The sequence below is a fragment of the Ictalurus punctatus genome, chromosome 16, assembly GCF_001660625.3.
Source record: "Ictalurus punctatus breed USDA103 chromosome 16, Coco_2.0, whole genome shotgun sequence".
Lineage (NCBI taxonomy): Eukaryota > Metazoa > Chordata > Actinopteri > Siluriformes > Ictaluridae > Ictalurus > Ictalurus punctatus.
Window position 1 is genome coordinate 25,018,960 of NC_030431.2, and position 23,631 is coordinate 25,042,590.

The 23,631-nt window shown below is 39.6% G+C and overlaps 2 protein-coding genes across 2 annotated transcripts; one reads left to right on the top strand and one right to left on the bottom strand.

Moving 5' to 3' along the window:
• Window positions 1–735: 735 nt before the first annotated feature.
• adra1ab (adrenoceptor alpha 1Ab) lies at window positions 736–11,966 on the bottom strand. Its single transcript, XM_017488430.3, has 3 exons — window positions 11,555–11,966; window positions 6,503–7,690; window positions 736–3,010 (listed from the first exon to the last, which is right to left on the bottom strand). The coding sequence occupies exons 2-3, from the start codon at window positions 7,407–7,409 to the stop codon at window positions 2,628–2,630; spliced, it is 1,290 nt and encodes a 429-aa protein (XP_017343919.1). The 5' UTR covers window positions 7,410–7,690; window positions 11,555–11,966; the 3' UTR covers window positions 736–2,627.
• Window positions 11,967–14,692: 2,726 nt separating this feature from the next.
• Window positions 14,693–19,795, top strand: tmem230a (transmembrane protein 230a). The gene is made up of 4 exons (XM_017490092.3): window positions 14,693–14,835; window positions 15,549–15,653; window positions 16,571–16,693; window positions 19,334–19,795. The coding sequence occupies exons 2-4, from the start codon at window positions 15,552–15,554 to the stop codon at window positions 19,472–19,474; spliced, it is 366 nt and encodes a 121-aa protein (XP_017345581.1). The 5' UTR covers window positions 14,693–14,835; window positions 15,549–15,551; the 3' UTR covers window positions 19,475–19,795.
• The last annotated feature ends 3,836 nt before the right edge of the window (window positions 19,796–23,631 follow it).

Genomic DNA, 23,631 nt, shown 5'->3' on the forward strand with positions numbered 1-23,631 from the left:
ACACTCGATTTCATAATTCATGAGACAGCTCACGAAGGTAAAGAGTATATACGGAGCGAAAGCTGCCGTCTCTCGCGTCCTTTTCCCCTTCAGCGACATGAACAAAATAAAGAAATAAACATTTCAACAATACGGGTAAGCCATAAATATTGGCACCCCTGGATTAGCCATGAATTATTTTTTAATCGACATGCACGATATAAATGTCGGCTTTTCTCATATTCTACCGTCTTGTGATTGGTCAAAAGGTTTGAACACAAACGTTTGGTCATTTACGATAAAATACCGAATAAAACTAAGTACCAGAGGTTGTCGTCTGATGTTGTGAGGTTAGAAAGGGGTCTACATTTCAGAGCCATCTCGATAGACCGGTGAAGCTTAATCGAAAGATTGCTTCACCGTCGTGTGTCCTGCTCGTCCGTATAATAATAAACCGGACGACAGATCGTTTGTTTAAACAGAAACATTTCAAGATGAATTGCGCACAAATGTTTTGGCACAGCCAGACCCTTACACATGCGAGAAGAACACTGTTGATGAGGGGGAAATAACCGTTTAATCGGAACCAGCTTTGAAAAATAACATGCAGTATTAATAAGACATAAAGCACTGGCACCAGAACAATCATGAACGGCGTCATTTATTCGAGATACTTTCGAAAATACACTTGACTAATTAATTGCTTGATACAACAATAAAATCTGAATATAGTAGAGATGAAAAGATGATGATGGACCACTAGGTGGCTCTGTATTCCTCTTCTAGAGCTCTTTTCCTCGTTGTTTTCTATTCTACAGTGCTCAGAAGTCAGTTTTGTCCATATCCTGATGTATTCGTCCATGTAGAGTTAGGATAGAGTCCGCTATCAAGAACGTTTTATTTCACAGGTTAACAGATAGATAAAAGTAATAGATAGAGATAGAGATAGCACCGATCTGATACCCAGTATCATTAAAAAAAATAAAATAAATAAAGGTTCCAGTTCGAAGTAAAAAGGGGGGGGGGTTTCATCCTGAAGCCATAGGAGAACTCTTTTAAGTTGCACAAAGAACCTTTTACTTTCAAGTTCTTTAAAGAATCATGTATTTACTGGTGCTTTAAAGAACCCACAAATGGTTCTTCATAGTTGTGGCAACAAGGAACCATGTTATCTAAAATAAATTCTCAGTTATTGCTTTAAGGAACCAAAGTAAGGTTCTTGAGAGTGATGTCCTGAGAACCTTTTCCAATTTCACCCTGTTAAGGAACCAAAGTAAGGTTCTTGAGAGTGATGCCACGGGAACATTTTCCAATTTCACCCTGTTAAGGGACGATACCTTCGAGAACCAATACACTGCTCCGAAGAACCTATAATGCAACATAAAGAACTTCTTTAATCTCCAAACGAGCATATAGCTCAACTCAAGAAAAATCGGTTCTTGACAAGACGAAGGTTCTTTGCAGAACCTGTGCTGCTGTAAAGATCCATTGAAGAACCTTTATTTTTAAGAGTGTGCTTTAAGAAAAACAACAAACCCGATCTCGTCGGAAAATGTGCACAGATCCACCCGGACTAACACGCTGCTGGATTCCCTTCGATTTCGTTTCACGAGTACAGCACATTCAAGTATGCAAAATTTCCTTATTTCTGCTGGCGATTTTTGTATTTCGAGTTGCACCCTATGTCTTGTGTCCGAGAAGCACGCCCGGAACTTTTGATTAGGCCCTTTGCAGTCTGTGAAAGAGTGATTTCCTCTCCATGTATGTGCTACTACTGTATCTGTTGCCCACCTACAGTCTACATCTGAGGGACATTTCTCCTCAGCATGCAGAGCACGGATGAATGAACAACACGCTTATGGAAATAAGATATAGTCAGGAGAACCTCAGGGGAACGGCAGAGAGGGGAAAACGAACACACCTGCCTAATGTGAAGGACGAGGGGATAGAAGTGGAAGTGCAGAACATTGTATTTTCTGCAATAATAATAATAATAATAATAATAAGGAGAGAGCGAGAGAGAGAGACAGAAGTTCTACAACATGCTGGGGCGGCGTTTTTATTATGTTTATTCATTTTGTTAACAAACTCCCAGAAACAAAAGCTCATTTTAGGAACAAAGATGAGCAAGAAAACATCCAGCTGTACAAGGACTGATCTGAAACAGAACCAGAAACGTGCATTGTAAAAGAATGTATAGTCTATTCTTTATTTTTTTTTTTTTTTTTTTTAATTTATTTATTTTTCGTCAAAATCGGCAGTGAAAAATGATACACGGATTTATCAGAAAGTTTCCCCGTTAAAGCGGCAGGTTTTTGTGAACTAAAAGGACGACACTGAGATCAGATTTTGTCAGGTTCTTTCTGAGCACATCCACATCCCAAATTATATAAGGGTGTGCATACTTATGCAACCAGGTTATCGTGACGTTCTTCTTTCTCCTGATTGGTTTTTCATTGAATTGATATCGGTTGTACTTTCACGTCGAGGGCGGAAAAAGTTCTGACATGATTTATCTTAGTTTCTTTTTTTATTTATTTATTATTTTTTTTACATCACAAAAACCTGAATTTTAACAGGGGTGTGTCGACTTTTATATCCCCATCTGTATAATCCAATTTTTCCATAACAATCACGTTCGTCATGTCTCACACCGCCTGTCCTGCCGTCATGCCTTTCATGTCCACAAAGACGTGACGGGTCTCAGTGCTGGTACTTCTGCCCCTGGCGCTGAAGCAACAGGCCTTCAGGAAGCTTTTACTCATCTGATTTGCCCCTGTCTGAGTAAACTGAGGGGCAGAATGAGTGACGGGACATGAAGGCGGGGCAGGATGGAAGGCGATTCGGGTCAGAGGTGTGGCGGCGGTGGTTCTGCATAAGCAGCAGCCTTTGAGAACGTTCTGGAAGGCTTTTTTGAACTCCTGGCTGAAGCAGGTGTAGATAATGGGGTTTAGGCAGCTGTTGAAGTATCCAAGCCAGAAGGTGATCTTAAACACCGCGTCTGAGGGTCTGTGAGACGGGAAGATGGAGCCTACACGTAGACAAACAAACAAAAAAAACGAATCAATAAAATTTCCCTCTCATCATTAATTAATTATATATTACAGTAAATAATCACACTGCTTTATATCGAGGCTTAAAGCGCCGCCTACGTTATTTTAACCAAATGGATCGAGTGTGTGTTTTGCTCACGACAAAAACACAACAAGACAACGACAGTGTGTTAGGAATTTATTTCGATTATTTATTTGCTTGTTTATTTATTATCTTCATATTATAATCGTATTGCAATAACGATGAACAAATTCATATTTTGTGCATCACTACACAAGGGCGCACGGAGGCTTAGCCGTTAGCACGATTCCCACCGTGGCCCTGTGTGTGCGGATGTTCTCCCCGTGCTGCGGGGGTTTCCTCTGGGTACTCCGGTTTCCTCCCCCGGTCCAAAGACATGCACGGTAGGCTGATTGGCGTGTCCGAAGTGTCCATAGTGTATGAATGTGTGTGTGAGTGTGTATGTGATTGTACCCTGCGATGGATTGGAGTGTACCCCGCCTTGTGCCCCATGCTCCCTGGGATAGGCTCCAGATTCCCCGTGACCCTGAAAAGGATAAGCGGTATAGAAGATGGATGGATGGATGCATCACTACACTACAAACCTTAGTTTAAAAAAAAGGTTCTTCGAGGTTATTTAAGGGTTCATTGTATAATTGGTTCCTAAAACCTTTTCTGACTGGAAAGGCACACAACGTTCTCCTAGAGGAACAAGTGAAGATTCGGCTATAACTAAAAGATAACTGGATTCGTCAGGCTTTCTTTTAGTCGCATCTTCTTTTTAGCACGTTCGCCTCGCACCTCCGAGATCGGGCGTTCGAATCCCGCCTCCGTCCTGTGTGTGCGGAGCTTGTGCGTGTTCTCCCTGTGCTTTGAGGTTTCCTCCAGGTCCCCCCCACCAGTCTGAAGACATGCACTGGAGACTGATTGGCATTTCCAAATTGTCTATACTGTATGAATGTGTGTGTGGTTGTGCCCTGCAATGGGTTGGCACCCCATCCAAGGTGTCCCTGCCTTGTGCCCAGAGTTCCCTGGGAGACACTCCAGGCTCCCCATGACTCTGTGAAAGATAAGCTGGATGGATGGATGGATGGATGGATGGATTTTAATACAGACTACTATTACCTCACAAAATAAAAGCCATGTTTTGAGACTCTGGAAAACGTGCTCATAGATTATTACTTATTAGGCTCACTGTATCATTAAGGCTGTGTAGCTTATAAATACGTATACACGGATCGCTATTTGCTGTGTGACATTTTGACAGTGAGCCCATTCAAACAAATAGATCTGCACTGTGTATTCATTTCCATCCCACAATGCATTTTATCTTCGCATCAAAGCCCCATTTAAATGCACACACACAGCAATAAAAGAGCTCTTTATACAGTCCTTTACACACAGCAGCTGACAGAAGGATATAATGAGAAGGCTGACATGAATAACTGCTCACGAGCGAATCATAACAAAGAAATGAAAACGTACTGCAATAACGACAACTTTGCCCTCATGAAGCTTTTCCCCACACTGCTTTACTATCCACGGTCGTACTCTTTACATTTTATTAATGCAGAACGTGATCCTTCAGAAATATCTACAAATATAACATCATAGACATCAGTTGCATTAAAGGAAAGGGATAAGTGACTGTTATGCCGCTTATACCGCAGTTAGCACGCCTCAAGACGTCGTTCGGAGGTTTTTATTTCAAGACGTTGGTCAGGTTTTTGTCCTTAAAAACGCTCGTGTGTGTGGAACTCATTCAGCACGCATCGCATCTCACGTGTCTGTTGCTAATTCTGAAACGTTTTAGAGCTAGTAACGGAGATGCACTTACGGGAGAGAGAGAGAGAGAGAGAGAGAGAGAGAGAGAGAGAGAGAGAGAGAGAGAGAGAGAGAGAGAGAGAGACTGCGGAGATTATAGAGACAAAAATTATACCAGTTTTTAAAAGTTTTTTTTAAGTTTAAAAAAGACAATTCTACAATTCAACACTTCACTGAAATACACCTTTGTCTTCTCTGTTACCCTTTCCTTTCATTTCTTTCCTTTCATTTCTTTCCTTTCCTTTCTATTTCTTCCTTTCCTTTCTTTCCTTTTCATTTCATTTAATTACGTTTCATTTCCTTCATTTTCTTTCTATTTCTTGATTTCCTTTCTTTCCTTTTCATTCATTTCTTACCTTTCTATTTCTTACTTTCCTTTCATTTCCTTTCTTTCCTTTCATTTCATTTCATTTCTTTCCCTTTCTTTCTTTTGCTTTCATTTCATTTCCTTTCTTTCTTTTGCTTTCATTTCATTTCCTTTCTTTCTTTTGCTTTCATTTTATTTCCTTTCTTTCTTTTGCTTTCATTTCATTTCCTTTACTTTCATTTCCTTTCTTTCCTTTAGTTTCATTTCCTTTCCTTTCAATTTCTTCCTTTCCTTTCATTTCCTTTCTTTCCTTTCATTTCATTTCCTTTCTTTCTTTTGTTTTCATTTGCTTTCCTTTACTTTCATTTCCTTTCTTTCCTTTAGTTTCATTTCCTTCCCTTTCAATTTCTTTCCTTTCATTTCATTTCCTTTCTTTCCTTTCATTTCATTTCCTTTCTTTCTTTTGCTTTCATTTGCTTTCCTTTACTTTCATTTCCTTTCTTTCCTTTCCATTTCTTCCTTCCTTTCAATCTCTTCCTTTCCTTTCTATTTCTTTCCCTTTCTTTCATTTCATTTCCTTTCGTTTCATTTCATTCCATTTCCATTTCTTCCTTTCCTTCCCCCCCATTTATGCTGATAATATAAAAGTAGAATAAATAAAGGGGGCAGGGGTGGCTTGGCGGTTAAGGCTCGGGGTTACTGATCGGAAGGTCGGGGGGTTCCATATCATGTCTGACCCTGTGCTCTGACCCCAATCTCCTGACATGCTGGAGTATGTGAAGAAAAGAGTTTCACTGTATCTAAGCAAAGTTATTTATTCTGTGTGTATCTTCTTAAAGTTCTGACAGCGTTACATCTATAACTCCGATTCATTGCAGTTCCTATGAAAAGGATTATTTACAGTTAATTCCCGTTCTCCCTTTTACCTTCTAGCAGCTATAAACAATTGTTTCCTCACCGACCTTTCGTTTTGATCTCTCTTGAAGTTTTTTTTATTTATTTTTTTTTTATTTAAGAAAGGAAATGCACCTTGTCTTGTTACAGCGTACTGAAGAGTTCTATCTGTGTTGGAAAACATACAGTTGGAGAGTTATCTCTAACTCTGACACTGGAGACTCCTTCCACAAATGTTAAATAAACATCTCCTTACAGAAAACTTCACCATGTCAGTGATTACAACGCGTCCGCTGTACAAGTCCCTGTGATAATGCGCATTAATACGATGCACTGTGATTTCCAACTGACCAATCAGAGCTGAGAATCAAACAGCGCTTAGTACGTGTTTGGAACTGGTCAAAATCTTTTTATTTGTCAATACGTAAGCTGTACTGTACTCACTGATGGGCAGCACGAGGAAGAAGGGGAACCAGCAGAGGACGAAGCAGCCCACCACGATGCCCAGGGTCTTCGCCGCTTTCATCTCCCTCGAGAATGTGAGCAGCTTCACAAGGGCACCATAGGAGCGACATTTCCTACTTACGTCATCTTCCTTTCCACACCTCTGAGCATTGCCGCGGTGGATCCTGAACACCACCCTGTCCTTTACATCGCTGTGCCACTGCCCATCATTGAGACTTCTTGCTCTCCTGTGTGCCACCACGTAGACTTTACAGTACATGACTAATATTACAGTGAGGGGAACGTAGAAGGAGCAGGCGGCCGAGAAAACGGCATATCCCGTGTCTTCGTTGACTCTACACACCGATTCGTCGTCAGGCATCGGCTCTCTCCAGCCAAACAGTGGCCCGACAGAAATGCCAGCCGACGCCACCCAGACAGCCACCATGGCACCGATAGCACGTCGACTTGTGGCGAGACATGGGTACTGCAGCGGATAGCTGACAGCCAGCCAGCGGTCCATGGAGATGACGCAGAGGTTGAAGATGGATGCGGTGCAGCACAGGACATCGAGAGACGCCCACACGCCACAAAGAGCCTGGCCGAAAACCCAGCGTCCCAGTGCCTCAGATGAGGCTGACAACGGTACAACCACGCAGCTCAGCAGTAGATCAGCAACAGCTAAGTTGGCGACGAAGTAGTGTGTGACCGAACGGAGATGACGGTGGCACGCGACAGACACGATGACCAGCACGTTACCCATTACTCCGAACACAACGAAGAAGATAAAGACCACCGCCATGGTCACCACCTTCGGGAGGTTCACATCATACACTGACGTCTGGGTGCAGTTCAGACAGCTGTCTAGGTTTAACACAGCTGTGAGGTTTTCTTCACTGGGCACCATTACACATCTGCTGTAAACTGGCTCTTGTGATTATTGCTGAATTCTTAAACTTCTCACCATCAGGTGGTGCATACAGTGCAGCGTTTGACGTCATAAGTCATCCACGTGTTAAATCTGTCCGGAGATCAGGATGGTTCTGGTTGCGTTCAGGCCAAAAGAAATCGCCATCTTTGTTAAAGCCTCATATCCGGCAAAATCGAAACACCAAACTCGACGTGAAATTTCACCTTTCCACCTTTCCAGATTTTCAACGATGCATCCATGCAAACTCTTACAGCATCCTGCAAATAGAGAGGAAGAAGACCCGGTGAATAGCAGGTCCATAATGTGATTTAAAAATATAAATGCAGGTCTGGGTTTTTTTTTGTTTTTTTTTTCCTCACACCTTGTCGTGTAGCATGACGAGGTGTGGTGCAGTATAGCATGGCATGGTGTGCTATAGAATAGTATGGTTTAGTATTGTGTAGTGTAGTATGGTGTGGTGCGGCGCAGCATAGCATAGCATAGTAGCATATAGTGGCAATAGTGGCATGGTGGACGAAAGAGCTATGGTATAGTACCGTATGTATAAAATAGCTACAGTATAGCATTAGATAGAGCAGTATTGTATAGTAGATAAAATAGTTATACTTCCATCCAAACTCCTGTATTGCACATGTACTTTAAATGATATTGACCAGTAAAGGTTCAGTTTTCTGCCTCTGAAACCAATACATTGGAAATTAGAGGCTCAGATCTCACTCAGTTTTGGAGCCTGATATTATGAAACTAAGTTCATTCCTGTGTTATTATTAAACATCCTAATGCACCGTGTTTGCTTAAAATCAAAGAATGTTACATCTTTCCTTTACGTTTCTTTTTTTTTTGGCAAAAATTTGATGACCTCGAATCTTTACCAAATTTTTCACCATGCGTCAGGGTGGTCCGTACTAACCCCAAAGTGCACTCAGTTTCATATGTACACCATCCAAAGTTGACATACAACAGAGTAACGAATAGGGCAGTAGATCATATAGCTATAGTATAGCATGGCAAAGTATAGTATAGATTAGAACAGTTTCGTATAGTATAGTACAGAAAATAGATAAAATAGGTATATTTCCGTCCAAACTCATGCACTACACGTGCACTTTAACTGGTATCGGACATTAAATGTGCTTCCGGAATGTATATTTTATTGAGTATAATATATTAGAAACGAGAGGCTCGGATCACGGTTTTGGAGCACCGTATTATAAAACTACGTGCATTGCTGTGTTAGTCGTGTCTGTTCTGACAAACCATGTGAATCTGATGAACATCAAAGAACAATACTTTTTTTGTTTTGGTCGCCAAAAACACGAAGGGATCAAAGAATGTTACGTTAGATAAAAACCCTTACCATTTTTGGTGTGAACAATCTGACGTTCTCAGACCAAATTCACACTGTGACTTAAGGCAGTCCAGACTAACACAGTGGTGCACTTACTTTCATCCCAACACACTCCAAAGTCGAGATATAGTGCACTGTATTGTAGTAGAGTATAGAATAGTATAGTATAGTACAGTACAGTATAGTACATTATAGTGTAGTATACCACAGCATGGTATAGTATAGTACAGTACATTATAGTGTAGTATACCACAGCATGGTATAGTATAGTACAGTACATTATAGTGTAGTATACCACAGCATGGTATAGTATAGTACAGTACATTATAGTGTAGTATACCACAGCATTGTATAGTACAGTACAGTACATTACATTATAGTGTAGTATACCACAGCATGGTATAGTACAGTACAGTACATTATAGTGTAGTATACCACAGCATGGTATAGTATAGTACAGTACATTATAGTGTAATACACCACAGCATGGTATAGTACAGTACAGTACATTATAGTGTAGTATACCACAGCATGGTATAGTACAGTACAGTACATTACATTATAGTGTAGTATACCACAGCATGGTATAGTACAGTACAGTACATTATAGTGTAGTATACCACAGCATGGTATAGTACAGTACAGTACATTATAGTGTAATACACCACAGCATGGTATAGTACAGTACAGTACATTACATTATAGTGTAGTATACCACAGCATGGTATAGTATAGTACAGTACATTATAGTGTAATACACCACAGCATGGTATAGTACAGTACAGTACATTATAGTGTAGTATACCACAGCATGGTATAGTATAGTACAGTACATTATAGTGTAGTATACCACAGCATGGTATAGTACAGTACAGTACAATATAGTGTAATACACCACAGCATGGTATAGTATAGTACAGTACAATATAGTGTAATACACCACAGCATGGTATAGTATAGTACAGTACATTATAGTGTAGTATACCACAGCATGGTATAGTACAGTACAGTACATTATAGTGTAGTATACCACAGCATGGTATAGTACAGTACAGTACATTATAGTGTAATACACCACAGCATGGTATAGTACAGTACAGTACATTACATTATAGTGTAATACACCACAGCATGGTATAGTACAGTACAGTACATTATAGTGTAGTACTGTACAGTACAGCATGCTATAATATAGTACAGTATAGTAGAGTACTGTATAATAAAGTATAGGACAGCATAGTATAGGACAACATATAGCATAGTATATTATGGTTAGATAAAGTAGCTATAGTGTAGCATGGTACAGTTCAGTATAGTGTAGTATAGTATAGTACATAAAATATACACAGTATATCATAATACAGTTTAGTATAGTATACTATAGTAAATATAATGGCCATATAGTACAGTATAGAAGAGTACAGCATGGTATAGTATGGTACAGTACATTATAGTATAGTATAGTATAGTATAATACAGCATTCTCAGATCTTCACCAAAATCACACCGTGCCTTAAAGCACTCAAGACTAACACAGTAGTGCAGTTAGTTTCATCCCAACACACTCCAAAGTCTAGATATAGTGCAGTGTATTGTAGTATGGTATAGTATAGTACAGTATAGTAAATTATAGTGTAGTATATTACAATACAGTATAGTAGTGTAGTAATGTAGTGTAGTATTGTATTGCATAGTACAGTACAGTACCAGAAGTGTAGTATGGTGTCGTATACAGTAGTATGGTTGTTAGTATTAGTCACACTGTGTGTGTGCATGTGTGTGTTTCCGTGTCCACATCCTGCCGTGTTAACGTCTGGGGTCTTCCGCATTACTCCGCATCGTCTACGGGTGTGCTACATCATTTGTGATTTGTCAGGTGTCCACATACTTTTGGCAATAAAGTGGATTTAGTAATATTGTTATATTAGTGAAATGAAGAATATATACGCTTCTTTCATCACTGCTTCCAAAACATCTGGGACCAGGTCCAGTGGAACACAATTACATCTAAACTAAATTACATCCACCTGCCAGGGATATTCATTCATTGTCATGTGATGACATAGGCAACACCGAGGTGAAAGAGTCCAATCTGGCAACACGCACATCCAGCTAAGATCAATTCACTTTAGTGAGGTCAAAAACATTTGGACATTTTATTTTTATTATTACATTCCCCATCCATTAAACTGAAATTGTGTCACGCACAGATTTCAAAACATTGTTTAATTCTGACAAAAACTAGGTAAATAACGTGAGGTGTTAGTCTAAGAAAAAATTTAATACACCAAATATTGAAATATTTTATAGTCTGTATTTTATATAGGCTGCATATAAACAAAATATACTTCAATATTTCTTTGATTTTCCAAAAAGGAAAATCACAGAAAAAGAAATACGTGTTATTTAGGCTCAAGAGAGAGACACATTATTGTTCCTTTTTTCAGAACAACAACAACAAAAGGCAATAAAATCAATCTGAAAACATTTACAACACGTACAGCTCTCTCCTCAAATCCACCAATCAGGGAATAACACCACAGCGCAAGAACCAAGTGCATTTCATTTATGAACTGGGGTCTCTTTAAAAACTGAGGAAACATTGTTCATTCATTAAGACAGAACATCATGAAGATTCAATTTAACCTCGTGCAGCCTTTTAAAAACCCGCGACATGCTTTTAGAGGGTCTTTGGAACAAAAAAAAAACAAAAAAAACCAACTGGAAATTCAAAATCACACAGCTTTTTTTTCTGAACGATATGAAAACTCACCTTTTCCCCCTGTCATGGTGAAGTCGTGTCTCCGGAGCTCAGATGTGAGGTATAGAGAGTAAACAAGTGCAGAACATGTCTGAATCTGAATCCCGGCAGCATCATTATGCACGTTACATCCTTTGCAGCCACCTGCAGGATGATGGTATGAGCCCCATATAGCCCTCCCTACACTTTTGTGCACTCAGGATGGGTGGGGTCATTGGTCAGGGTCCAAGCTCTTCAGCTCCTCAAGCTTTTTTGTTTTGTTTTTTTTTCCCCTTTGGCATATGTTCAGCATTTTTACATTCTCTCTGAGATTGCAGTGACACATGCACACAGATTCATCTATCTCGGATGCTATGAATATATACAATGCACAAATGTATTTAGCTTGGATTAGATCCATAAATCAGAAAGTGCTTGTGCTGGGTTTTTGCGATTGAACACTGTCTGATTGTACACTTACAGTAGTCTCTGTATGTGAAGGTCAGCTCGGATAATGAAAGGAAACAAAAAAAAAAGCAGCCAGTGAAGGACTTGGCTTGATTTGATTTATATGAAATGGCATGACCACAGGTATAAAACACTCTCAAACTCGGGTCTGCTCGGCATCCATGGCACCGTTGTGCTTTCTAATTTCCAGGTAAAGGATTTATTCGATGAAACTCTCACCAGAATCCTGAAAGCTCAAAGCTCCAGTCTGTCCACATGGCAGTATAAAGCTGATAAATTTGAATAAACGTTGAAGTTTTATTTTCAGAAGGCTACATGTCCTGTATAAATATTACCAGCTTGTCCCAATTCACTCTCAGACAAACTCTCAAAGACGCTCAGAGACTCGAAGGCATGCTCAGAATTTTAATATTCCTTTGGAGGTTGCTTTGGACGTCCACCAACAATGGAAAAAAAAAAAGAAAAGAAAGAAAAAAAGAAAGATGTGTCCAAGTGAGAGGCTGTACGTTAGCAACAGATTTCCATCTGCCACAACATGCTTTAAAAACCTTCCCATATCGACGTATATACACTTCGACAAACCCCTTCGTGAAACGTTGATTTGGTGCTCGTGCACGGACGACTCGTCTGTTAACGTATGCTAATTTATTCTGAAGAGGTTTGTTTGTGTTTATTTATTCAGAGCAGAACTGGGAAATGGCCGTCTGCTCAGACTAATTGTCACTTCAGTTGTCTGGAACTTGGAAGATAAGCTGCACTCATATCCACACACATTTTGTCTATGATTTAATTCACTCCATCGAGAGCATTAAAGCGTGAAATTCTCATACGGGGTTAAAAAAAAACCAAACAAAAAAACAAGCTTGGGACTCCTTTGTATACAGGCTTGAGCAATAAAGCCTCAGAGGCGCACACTGTGGTGATATTTGTCTAAAGACATTACACAGAACTGTTTCAGTACAGCGTTTTGGTACTATGTCATGTCCTGTAGAATAATCGTTTAATACTTTTATCACAGGGGAATTTGTTGATGAATAAAAATTCACCTTCTATAATAAAGCCATGAGTACATTCCCCAAATTAATAGTTTCATATAATAACAGTTATAATGACTCAAACATCACACTCAAAATAATCGAGGAATCCTTTTTTGATATTACACAAATGGTGAAGTTCAACAAGACATTCTTTTTCATCCTTTCATCTAATTATCTATAGGTATATACAGTACACCTATCCTGTAATTCGTGTTTTTAAGCTTTTCCTGCATGGTGTATTGCAACAATTCATTTATCTCCAATTTAAAAAAATAAATAAAAATAAATAAATAATAAATAAATAAAGGAGATGACAAACTCTTTTCTAAACTTGTTGTTTCCAAAACATTTGATAAACTTTCCATAGACATTTAGCTGGTTGATTCCCGGCTCAATCGAAATATTTCAATTCAATTCAATTCAGTTTTATTTGTATAGCACGTTTAACAATGGAAATTGTCCCAGAGCAGCTTTCGAGAAATATATCAATTCAGGATATAGATTTTAAATGTATGAATGTATCCCTAATGAGCAGCCAGAAGCGACGGTTGCGAGGGAGGAAAAACTCCCTGAGACGATATGAGGAAGAAACCTCGAGAGGAACCGGACTCAGAAGGGAACCCGTCCTCATCTGGATGACGCTGGATAGTGTGATTATAAATAAATAAATCCCTTCTGTAAATGTGCTAATACTACATGGTCAAATAGTGCAGTTGCGTAACCAGGAAAATTCATTACAGTTTTTACATGCTTTGTTGAACTTCTCCACTGTTCACTGATGGAGACTCGAATGCAAAACAAGCGCAGTCCTAAAGCTATCATAGCGTAACTGTTCCTATGAATTGAGGTCCAAAGCCATCTTTATGGTTTTTAAGTAGTACCATCCTCAGTATTCTCAGTGATCTTCAGGCTGCACAGGTTGGGCCATCCTCAGCAGCAGCAGCAAGTGACTTCCAACTCATGAAAACAGGGCATCAGGATGGATCGGGCAGGTCCGGAGAGCAGAAGGGGGTCAGGATTAGGGCTGCACCTAATGATTATTTTGATAATCGATTAATCTGGTGATTATTTCTTCAATTAATCAATTAAATGGCCAATTTTTATTTTTCTTCGAAAAAACTTTATTTCACATTCTGCCCAATGTTGTCCTTCAAACATTGTGCAAATTGTACTGTAACCCTATTACAGTTACTGCTGTCATAAAAACACAATTTTTATTGTGTGTGTGTGTGGGGGGGGGGGGGGGGGGGGGGCAATGAATTCACTGTTGTTCTTAGACATCGCCTACCAGGAAGACACCAATGTGAAAATGTTTTAGAATATTTATAGGCAGTATGAATAAAATTCATTAAATAAAAGTGAATAAGAGCCGCTCATACCTTAAAGCTCTAAAAAAAAATAAATAAATAAATAAAAAAAAAAAACAACTCTAATTTATGCACATATTACCTGTACATATCGGTTAAACAGAAAGAGACTTACGGCTGATTTAATCAGGTAGAACTAGCATCCCCCCCATAGACTTGCATAGACTTACCGTTGAATCGGGCCTTTTCCAATATGGCGGACGCGTTGACGTGTCATAGTAATTCGCAACACTGTCCAATATGGCGGCGACCGTTTTCCTCTCCGGGCTGGATTCGCGAAAGACGCCTCATCTCCTGCGACGTTACGACGTGACGTCATAAACCCGGAAGTAAACAATGTAAAGAATGTTGAGAGCAAGCTAACAGGCCTGTTATTCTCTTACATTTATTTATCTTCTGTGAAAATAAACAAGCCCACGGGACTCCTGCAGCTTTAGACAAAGTTAGTATTTCAATTCCATTTTAATATATGTAGCGCTTTTAACGATGGACCTTGTCCCAAAGCAGCTTTATAGAAATAGATCATTTCAGGATATAGATTTTAAAAGTTTGAATTTATCCCTGACTATATAGTAACTATATCATTTATATCATTACTGTAAAATATGCTGTCATATGCACGAGTCAGGCTTTATTGCGATTTAATTTGAATACCCTAAGGCAAATGCTCAAAATAGAATAATATCAGATGAAAATGTAAAAAAAAAAATCTTTGATTGTAATTTCCATATTTGATCACCTTTATGTTTTTTATTTTTTATTTTTTTTTTTACTCTCCATATTTTATCACTTTATCACATTGCATCTCCTTTATTATTTATTTTGGTCTAGATTCTTATCACACATGTTTTTATAAACATATTATGTCTTCTTTATTTTATTTTATTTATTTTGTAAACTCTAGATTATCATCTCCTAATAAATAATATCTCCAAATAAATAAAATTGTACAAGTCCTGTACAAAAGTATCGGCACATAAAGGTGATGTGCCAATACTTTTGTACAGGACTTACACAGTTTTATTTATTTGAAGATGTTGAGCTGCATTTTATGTATTTCAAAGGTGCTGTATTCATATTTATATACATATTATTATTATTATTATTATTATTATTATTATGGTTCAGAATAACGGTGATCTGTGTTGGTATCAGGTCATGACGCCCGCTCTGAGCAGTTCAGTGGGCGGGGGAATCTCAAGCAATAAAGTGAAATACTCCAGACTGGCGAACAGCGATGAAGGCTACATCGATCTGCAGGTGAGGAGGAATGGGTTTTAATTATAATTGCAATCCAGCTTCTTTTTTTTTTTTTTTTTTTTTTACCTTAATCTCTATCCACTCTGTCTGTGTGATTAGCACAAAGAACGAACGTTTCCACTGTTGCGCTGAGAACGAGAGAGAGAGAGAGAACCTGTTTTTACTTCAGACTCACTTATAACGGAAGCGTAAGTGTAGTTTTGAGCTCAATAAACATTTACGTGGAACATATTCTGTTGAAAACCTGACGGAATTTTCTCGATGGTGCCGCTCTGAATCTGTAGAATTAGTTCTTAAAGCTGGAACTACTTTTTCAAAACTTTGTGTAGGGATACTACAAAACCTGGAGGTAGTTTTAAAGCCAGTGGAACTACTTTTACAGTAGAGTTACAGTGGTATGACTTTACCCTCACATTTTTATGGTTTCAGTGGAATGACTTTTAGATCTTCACATGGCAGTTACACTCGCAGGAGATAAATTGACACGTGATCATCGTTTTCTCCGTACGTATACGGCGCGGCAACTGAGCGACCTTTCAGCAAAGAAGTGACATTTGGATTTAGATTCAAGCACTGTCTTGAAGCGATCGTCTCGACAAATTCAGACCGATCTTATGGCACGTGAGGTCCGGTGTTTCTTCGGTTCTCACAACTTTCCTTCCCACCTGCAGCAGAAAAAACGGAAGAAAAACTCACTATAACCTCAGTTACATCTTATCTCATCCTATACGACATTCCATTAAATGTGTACATAGACACAACTTTAAGTATCCATAACTAGTACTCTTTAATCAGCTCGTATGAAACCGAGCGCATTGTTTCCAAGGTACACTACGCTATAGATGCAGTGGATCTTCACGTATCCCTTTAACCCCTTTTACTGTAGCTCATGATTATTCCTGTTTATTTTCTCACAGTTTAAAAGAAGTCCACCTAAAGTTCCATACAAGGCCATCGCTCTGGCGACGTTCCTCTTCCTGGTCGGGTCTTTACTAATCATCATCGGCTCTCTGCTGCTCACCGGGTACATTCATGTTGAGGTGAGCTAACAAACACATAAACCTGCAGCATAAGTAAATATACTGAACCCTGGCTTGCGTCAGGATCCACTCTGATATACAGTACATACACCGATCATGCTACAGCGCTGTTAAATTCTCAATTCTGATTGGTCAGAAGGTGTCGATTCATTTTCTCTGGCAGTAGGCCAGCAGCAGACGGTGAAGATTTCTGTAAGAACAGGTAAAACAGGTCCGTAGCACCCCCTTGCTGATTGTAAGAGGCGACAAATCGGGCGACTCGTCGGCCGTGAGTTGCGACTCGGATCCTGGTGATCGAGGATTTTGGCTTGCTGCCGGTTCCACTTATGCGACACATGACTTTGGCTTGGTGGAAAGGTTGGAAAGGCCCGTTCAAGTCAGTCGGCTTGTCAGGACTTGTCCTGGGACTGTTTTGGTATCACAATCGACCATCTCTTTCACTTTTCCCAGAATGTACCGGCGTAGGGTCAGTTGAGTAGTATAAACCTCGTGTTTATGTGCTGGAGTATATAATTGCTGTATCCTTGGTGTACATCCCCTTGTTGGGCTCAGAGGTGAGTGAGGAGCAGAGATGATGAATAAACATACTTCAGACGTCCAGGACTCGGATGATGAACCGACGACTGATGTAATTTTTTCCTTTAAAAATGAAAACTGGCAAAGATTTCCTCTACTAGAGTCACAACTACTGGTATGCCCCTTACTAAACTCTCACGGGAATAGCAGGACCGGTCAAAGACATCAAAAAGCTGCGATCTGACCAAATTTTTGGTCGACGTGCTACAGTAAGAAAGTAAACTCGGAAAACTTACTACGGGCAACCAGTCTGACCGGAGTCGCCATGAAAGCATTCATTCACCCTTCCTTAAATAACAACAAAGGCGTGGTCCGTACCAGAGAGCTGCTGGGCATGGACGAAGCCGAAATCGCATCAGAACTGAAACAAGCAGGTGGCCAAATGATTAAAGCATGGACATACGTCCTGTCGTATAGGAAGAAAGAATCCAAATAGGATACCTAAGTGTCACCGTGAACGTCTTCATACCGAACCCATCGAGATGTTTCAAATGCCAGAAATTTGGTCCCGGTTCTGCCGGATGCAAGGACCTGTCGAAATTGTGGTGAGGACAGCCCCGAAGCGAACTGTACAAAACATTCTAAATGCAGAAATTGTCTAGGTGACCACGCAGCCTCGTCAAAAACACGTGCTATCTGGATCAGAGAAAAGAGAGATCCTGTAAATCAAACACACAAAGAAGGTGAGCTATCCTGAAGCACACCAACAAGTTGAAGGTCTCCCTGCTCTGACGCCGAGCGAGACCTACGCCGCTGAGGTTAAAGCAGGGTATGTACAGACAAACCTCAAACTCTAGGCAGTGCACGGACTCTGTCCCCTCGAAAAAGTAGGAACGTGCACATCCGGACCAACCCGATTCAAAGCTCACAGTCAGAACAGAGGGAATCCAGAGAGAAAAAGAAGTCTCATAGTACAGCGACTCAACAATCAAAATCAAATCAAGATAAAAACCCCACTTTAAAAGATCAGGCAACACAAAGGATGTCGAAATGTAGTCGAAGCCTGTCTCCTAAATGGTCTGCACTTATATGGCGATTCTTTTACTCTCACACTCTCCGTCGTGACCCAGATGAGGACGGGTTCCCTTCCGAGTCCGGTTCCTCTCGAGGTTTCTTCCTCGTATCATCTCAGGGAGTTTTTCCTCGCCACCGTCACCACCGTCTCGCCCAATAGGGATAAATTCACACGCTTAAAATCTCCATCCTGTGTTTATATGTTTCTGTAAAGCCGCTTTGAGACGATTTCCGTTATTAAAAGCGCTACACAAATAAAATCGAATTGAATTGAGTTCCATGAAACATATTTTATCGGACTGTTCTGCTTTTAATGCAAGTAGACAACATTTTATATAGTAAGCTCACTTGTTTAATAAGATATTTTTTCTCGATATTTTATCGTACGTAAAGGTAAAACATCTATCTTTTCACCCCCGACATCTTCCGGACAGAGGCGTTTACACTTTGCGATCTCTTACTAACGAATCAAAGCTGCGTTTTAATCTCGTTAACTTCAAGAGAGAGACAGAGACGTAAACAGGGAACGATAAGCGAGAAGAAGCACTTACGTTAAACGTAGCTATAAACGGATAAAAAGTATGATATGATAGTTTAATGGATTTTTTTTTTTTTTAAATGTAATATTGGTTTAAAAGGAATAAAACAGTCAGTGAGGTGCTTATGTATATTTTTAAAAAAAAAAGAATCTTTTAAAACACCAAGTGTTTTACTCCTAATGTATAATTTGACTCCAGAACTATTGGCACCCTGGTTTTTAGTCTCTATGTTTCTCTAGTTATTAACACCCAATAAAGACGGACGTAGTCGTCGTCGTCGTCGTCTCGCAGGTCAAACCGTCGAGCCCGAGGGGTGCCAATACTTTAATCTCAGCGTGCAGACGGAAAGACGTTCGAGCGGCTAAACGTGAAATGAATTTGTGAAACTCTATCGATTTGTAGATAAACAAATCAAAACATTAAACTGGAGGATGAAATGTCCGCTTAAATCCAGACAAATGAGGCTTTGACCGTTTAAGAATGAACTCTGACACTTTTTTCGTTCCTTCAGAACCCGGACCGGACGATTCCGGTGCTCATCATCGGGGTGCTCGTCTTTCTTCCTGGCTTTTATCACTTGAGGATCGCCTTCTACGCCTCCAAAGGTTACCGCGGTTATTCCTACGACGATATCCCGGATTTTGACGACTGATCCTGACCCGTGCCTTGTCGGAGTTACACAAGCTGCATGATATTTGTGGTATTTTACTTCCTGTGTCTGAGCAGAGGTCCGGGATGAGGTCACGTCTCATCCTGCGCGGTATATCAGTTATGCAAAAATATACTCATCTCTAAAATATACTCTGATATGCAAAATAGCCAAAAGAAACGCCTTTGTATGTTTGTTTTACGTATGATGTGACGTGTACATAGATATAAGAAAATATTGTTTCAAATAAACGATTTTTTTTTTTTTTTTTTTTTTTACGATATCGCTATGGTTTAAAAAGAATACATTTATAGTCTGGCTCGCTTTGTCGCGTTCGCTTGTACTTATTACGTGCATCGCACCTACGACCTTTTATACGGATGAGTGCAAAAGTTTGTGCCCCCCCCCCCCCCCCGAGTGAGAAAACGGGAAACTGTACCCCTATTGTCCAATTGATCAAAAAACTACAGCGTTAAAAATAAAATGCTTAACAAAAACGTAACGCAGAATCATCAGAAAAAAAGATTTCTTTATTCATATATAGTTATTTGGTGAATTAGAAAAGAAATGATGGGAAGAGGTTGTTATCATTTGAATATGGAGTAAGTTATGAAAATTTATTCGCTAGTAAGAATCCAAAGGAAAAAAAATCCGTTCAGAGATTATACGCAGATATAATATCGATATCGTGATACATTCCGTCACGATACACTTTTCTCAGGTATTGTCGCGATTATATCGATAACTTTTTTCATTCGAAGCAGCTTATTGTTAAAATTTACCGTTACATTTTTGTAGTAAACCATTGCAGTCGTCAGATTTATTATTAAAATTCCTTAAAATTATTATCACTTATTTGCAGTCGGTTAGGAAACCTATATATCGTGATACATATCGTGTATTCAAGTACCGCGATATGATATTTTTGCCGTATCGTCCAGCCCTGTTCAGTAATCTACTGTTTAACCCATCTGTGAATCCAAATGCACTCATTTTTTTTGTTTAGGGTGTAAAAACATTTGCATTCAAGTGTCGCTGAACAAGTTCTGCTTGTAGTAATAAGTGCTGAAAGTATTGGCACCCATCTACCTCATCGATCGGTACACAGAGAGCAAAGAACCAGCGCTGAGCAGCTAATTGTTTAGTTAATAAATAATTATGAAAAATATTAACCGGAAGCTGCTTGGGGTTTGTACGTTAATTGTTTTTCTGCAAAACGATGGATGTCAAGTCCAGACTTTCCTCACTCTCATAACTACACACACTTCCTATTAATCTCACCGAAATTACCGAGTCATCGGATTAAAGGTAAACAACTGAAAAATAATCCATCAGGTGTGTGGTGCCATCTAGTGGCACAAAGTGTGCGGTCGGAGGCGAAGCTCGATTATGCGTGGGGCCCTGATAAATTCGGACAGATTTATCTTGTTCTCATGTCTTCACGTCGCCCAGAGGTATTGTCGTGACCCTTTAGTTCCGTGGAGGAATCGCAGTATACGGGTCTCCTGTCTGCTGACCGATTCAAATACGTAGGCACGATAGGTCAAAGTTTAAGCCCACGTCATCATATGGTTAAGGGAAAACTAAATAAAATGTTACATAAACGCATAGAAATATAAAAAGGTTTTAACAAGATATTTGATAGATTTAATTATAATAGATATAATTATACAACGTACGTTTAAAAGTACTCAAAACACATCTAAGAGAATATGAAGTGCGTATTTAAAAAAATTATTTATTTTTTTTTTTACAGCTTCATGGTGTGTTTTACAAATAGGAAACAAAATGTCCTCCTTCAGCTAATGTGAACTAATATTAACCAGAACGTACAGGATTTCGCTGAGGTTTTTTTTTTGTGTGTGTGTGTGATTGTCGCGGCCAAAAAATGCTCGATTTCGCTGTGGCCGTTTTTCAAAAATTCCGACGCAGTTTGTGGAGTTTTATGCGCTTTTGTTTTTTCTTGCAGTAAACTACTTGAATTGGCGAAATTGCAGTCGCACGGAATTGTTTTGCATGGTCTTTCGCACTGTTTGTTGGTAAATGAAACCAATTATGGCCGTGCTCATGTTCGACGAATCGGGATTCGACCGAATGTGCGTCGTGATGACGTCACATTGCTCGTTGCGATGATGTCACATGGCTCTTTGCGATGATGTCACATGGCTCTTTGCGATGATGTCACATGACCCGTGATGACGTCACATTGCTCGTCACGATGACGTCACATGGCTCGTCGTGATGATGTCACATGACCCGTGATGACGTCACATTGCTCGTCACGATGACGTCACATGGCTCGTCGTGATGACGTCACATGACCCGTGATGACGTCACATTGCTCGTCACGATGACGTCACATGGCTCGTCGTGATGACGTCACATGACCCTTGATGACGTCACATTGCTCGTCACGATGATGGTCACATGGCTCGTCGTGATGACGTCACATGACCCTTGATGACGTCACATTGCTCGTCACGATGATGGTCACATGGCTCGTCGTGATGACGTCACATGACCCGTGCTCGAGCCGCGATGACGTCACATTGCTCGTCACGATGATGGTCACATGGCTCGTTTTTGGCACGTCACTGCCAAAAATGATCTTGAGTATATCCAAATGTATCCAGTATTACTTATAACCTTAGTACAGCAAAGCGAATATCATTATTATTATTATTATTATTATAAGATTATTAAACCAATTTATATCTTTTATCACTCATTTCAAGCCTGACATTTTGTCATTCGATCGGCGGATGATTTTTGCTTCTTTCTAGAAATCGGCTCGATAAATAAAACAAAAAGAAGCGAATAAAAGAAATACATTTTAAATTCTTAAAATGAGCAAAATCATCCGCCAGCAGAGCAAGACTATATTAAACTTCGAACATGTAAAATTAAAAAATGTAAAAAAAAAATGAAAAAGGAATGTCTAGAAAAAGTTTTAATAAGCTTATATTTGGTTTATTGTAAACCGATAATAGGAATAATAGGGGAAAAAAAATGACTACATTCAAGATATTTCCGCTTGCTAATGTCATTTTTTGCAGTGTTGGGACAAAATAAAGCCGGCGTGGCAATTTACAGAAACACGACATGGTATGTTCAGATGGAATCGGACAAATTGTAAAATTGAGGTATGTTTTGCGTTTCTTTCCTCCACTGAGAAACCGTGGTGGACCAAAACTTTTGCACCCAGCCGCATCCCAACAGACTGCACCCTGTGGCCTTCTCCGTTTATTACATTATCGTTTATACACTCTTTGGCACGAGATCCATCCTCATGACTTTATCTAATATTACTCATGTGCTTTCAATCAGACAGACTCGTTTCTAAACAGGAGAGGAACCGAGGACAAAGTACAGAGGGCGTGCCGAACACGTACACGCCGTGTTATGAGGAAGAGTTCGGAAATAAATAGCGTCCGTGCTAGTTCACAACACGGTTAAAGGAACCGTCCAATCTGAGACAAAACACGAGGATGATGCAAGTGTGCTTCACCTAAAAGCTCCTCTGGACATTTCTTGTCCAGGTCTTCAGTGTTGAGACTCTCTCTCTCACACACACACACACACACACACACACACACGGTGTGTCAATGTGGTTTAGGACATGGAGTGTCACTGTTGTCTATCAACATGAACTAATCTTCACGCTGTAGCACAACACTGGAATTTCATTCATATTATAATAAGGGTGAGAAAAAAAACACATTCTTAGCGACCGTATTTTCACTTTAATGCTTTCATGCAGAAATTTTATTTTAGATTTATGTTTTAATATGAATAAAAACGGTCACAGAGTAAAACGCTGGCGTGTGCACAATTGAGATGCGTCAAGAGTAATGCCTGGGTTTGATCCGCGGCTTGGGCTTGACCTTGATTAGACTTTTTTGTATTTAGTTTGATGTGACTTTTCTGTTTATATAAACTGTATATAGTACACACACGCGCGCACACACACACACACACAAATGCACACACACGGTGTGTCAATGTGGTTTAGGACATGGAGTGTCACTGTTGTCTATCAACATGAACTAATCTTCACGCTGTAGCGCAACACTGGAATTTTATTCATATTATAATAAGGGTGAGAAAAAAATGATTTCTTAGCAGCCGTATTTTCCCTTGAATCCTTTCATGCAGAAATT

Bases quoted from the DNA above. Each gene is read 5' to 3' on its own strand.
- adra1ab (XM_017488430.3), bottom strand. From the start codon at position 7,409: ATGGTGCCCAGTGAAGAAAACCTCACAGCTGTGTTAAACCTAGACAGC. The intron at 3,011-6,502 runs GTGAGTACAGTA...GTCTACGTGTAG, and splicing joins CTTCCTCGTGCTGCCCATCA to GCTCCATCTTCCCGTCTCAC.
- tmem230a (XM_017490092.3), top strand. From the start codon at position 15,552: ATGACGCCCGCTCTGAGCAGTTCAGTGGGCGGGGGAATCTCAAGCAAT. The intron at 15,654-16,570 runs GTGAGGAGGAAT...ATTTTCTCACAG, and splicing joins AAGGCTACATCGATCTGCAG to TTTAAAAGAAGTCCACCTAA. The intron at 16,694-19,333 runs GTGAGCTAACAA...TCGTTCCTTCAG, and splicing joins CCGGGTACATTCATGTTGAG to AACCCGGACCGGACGATTCC.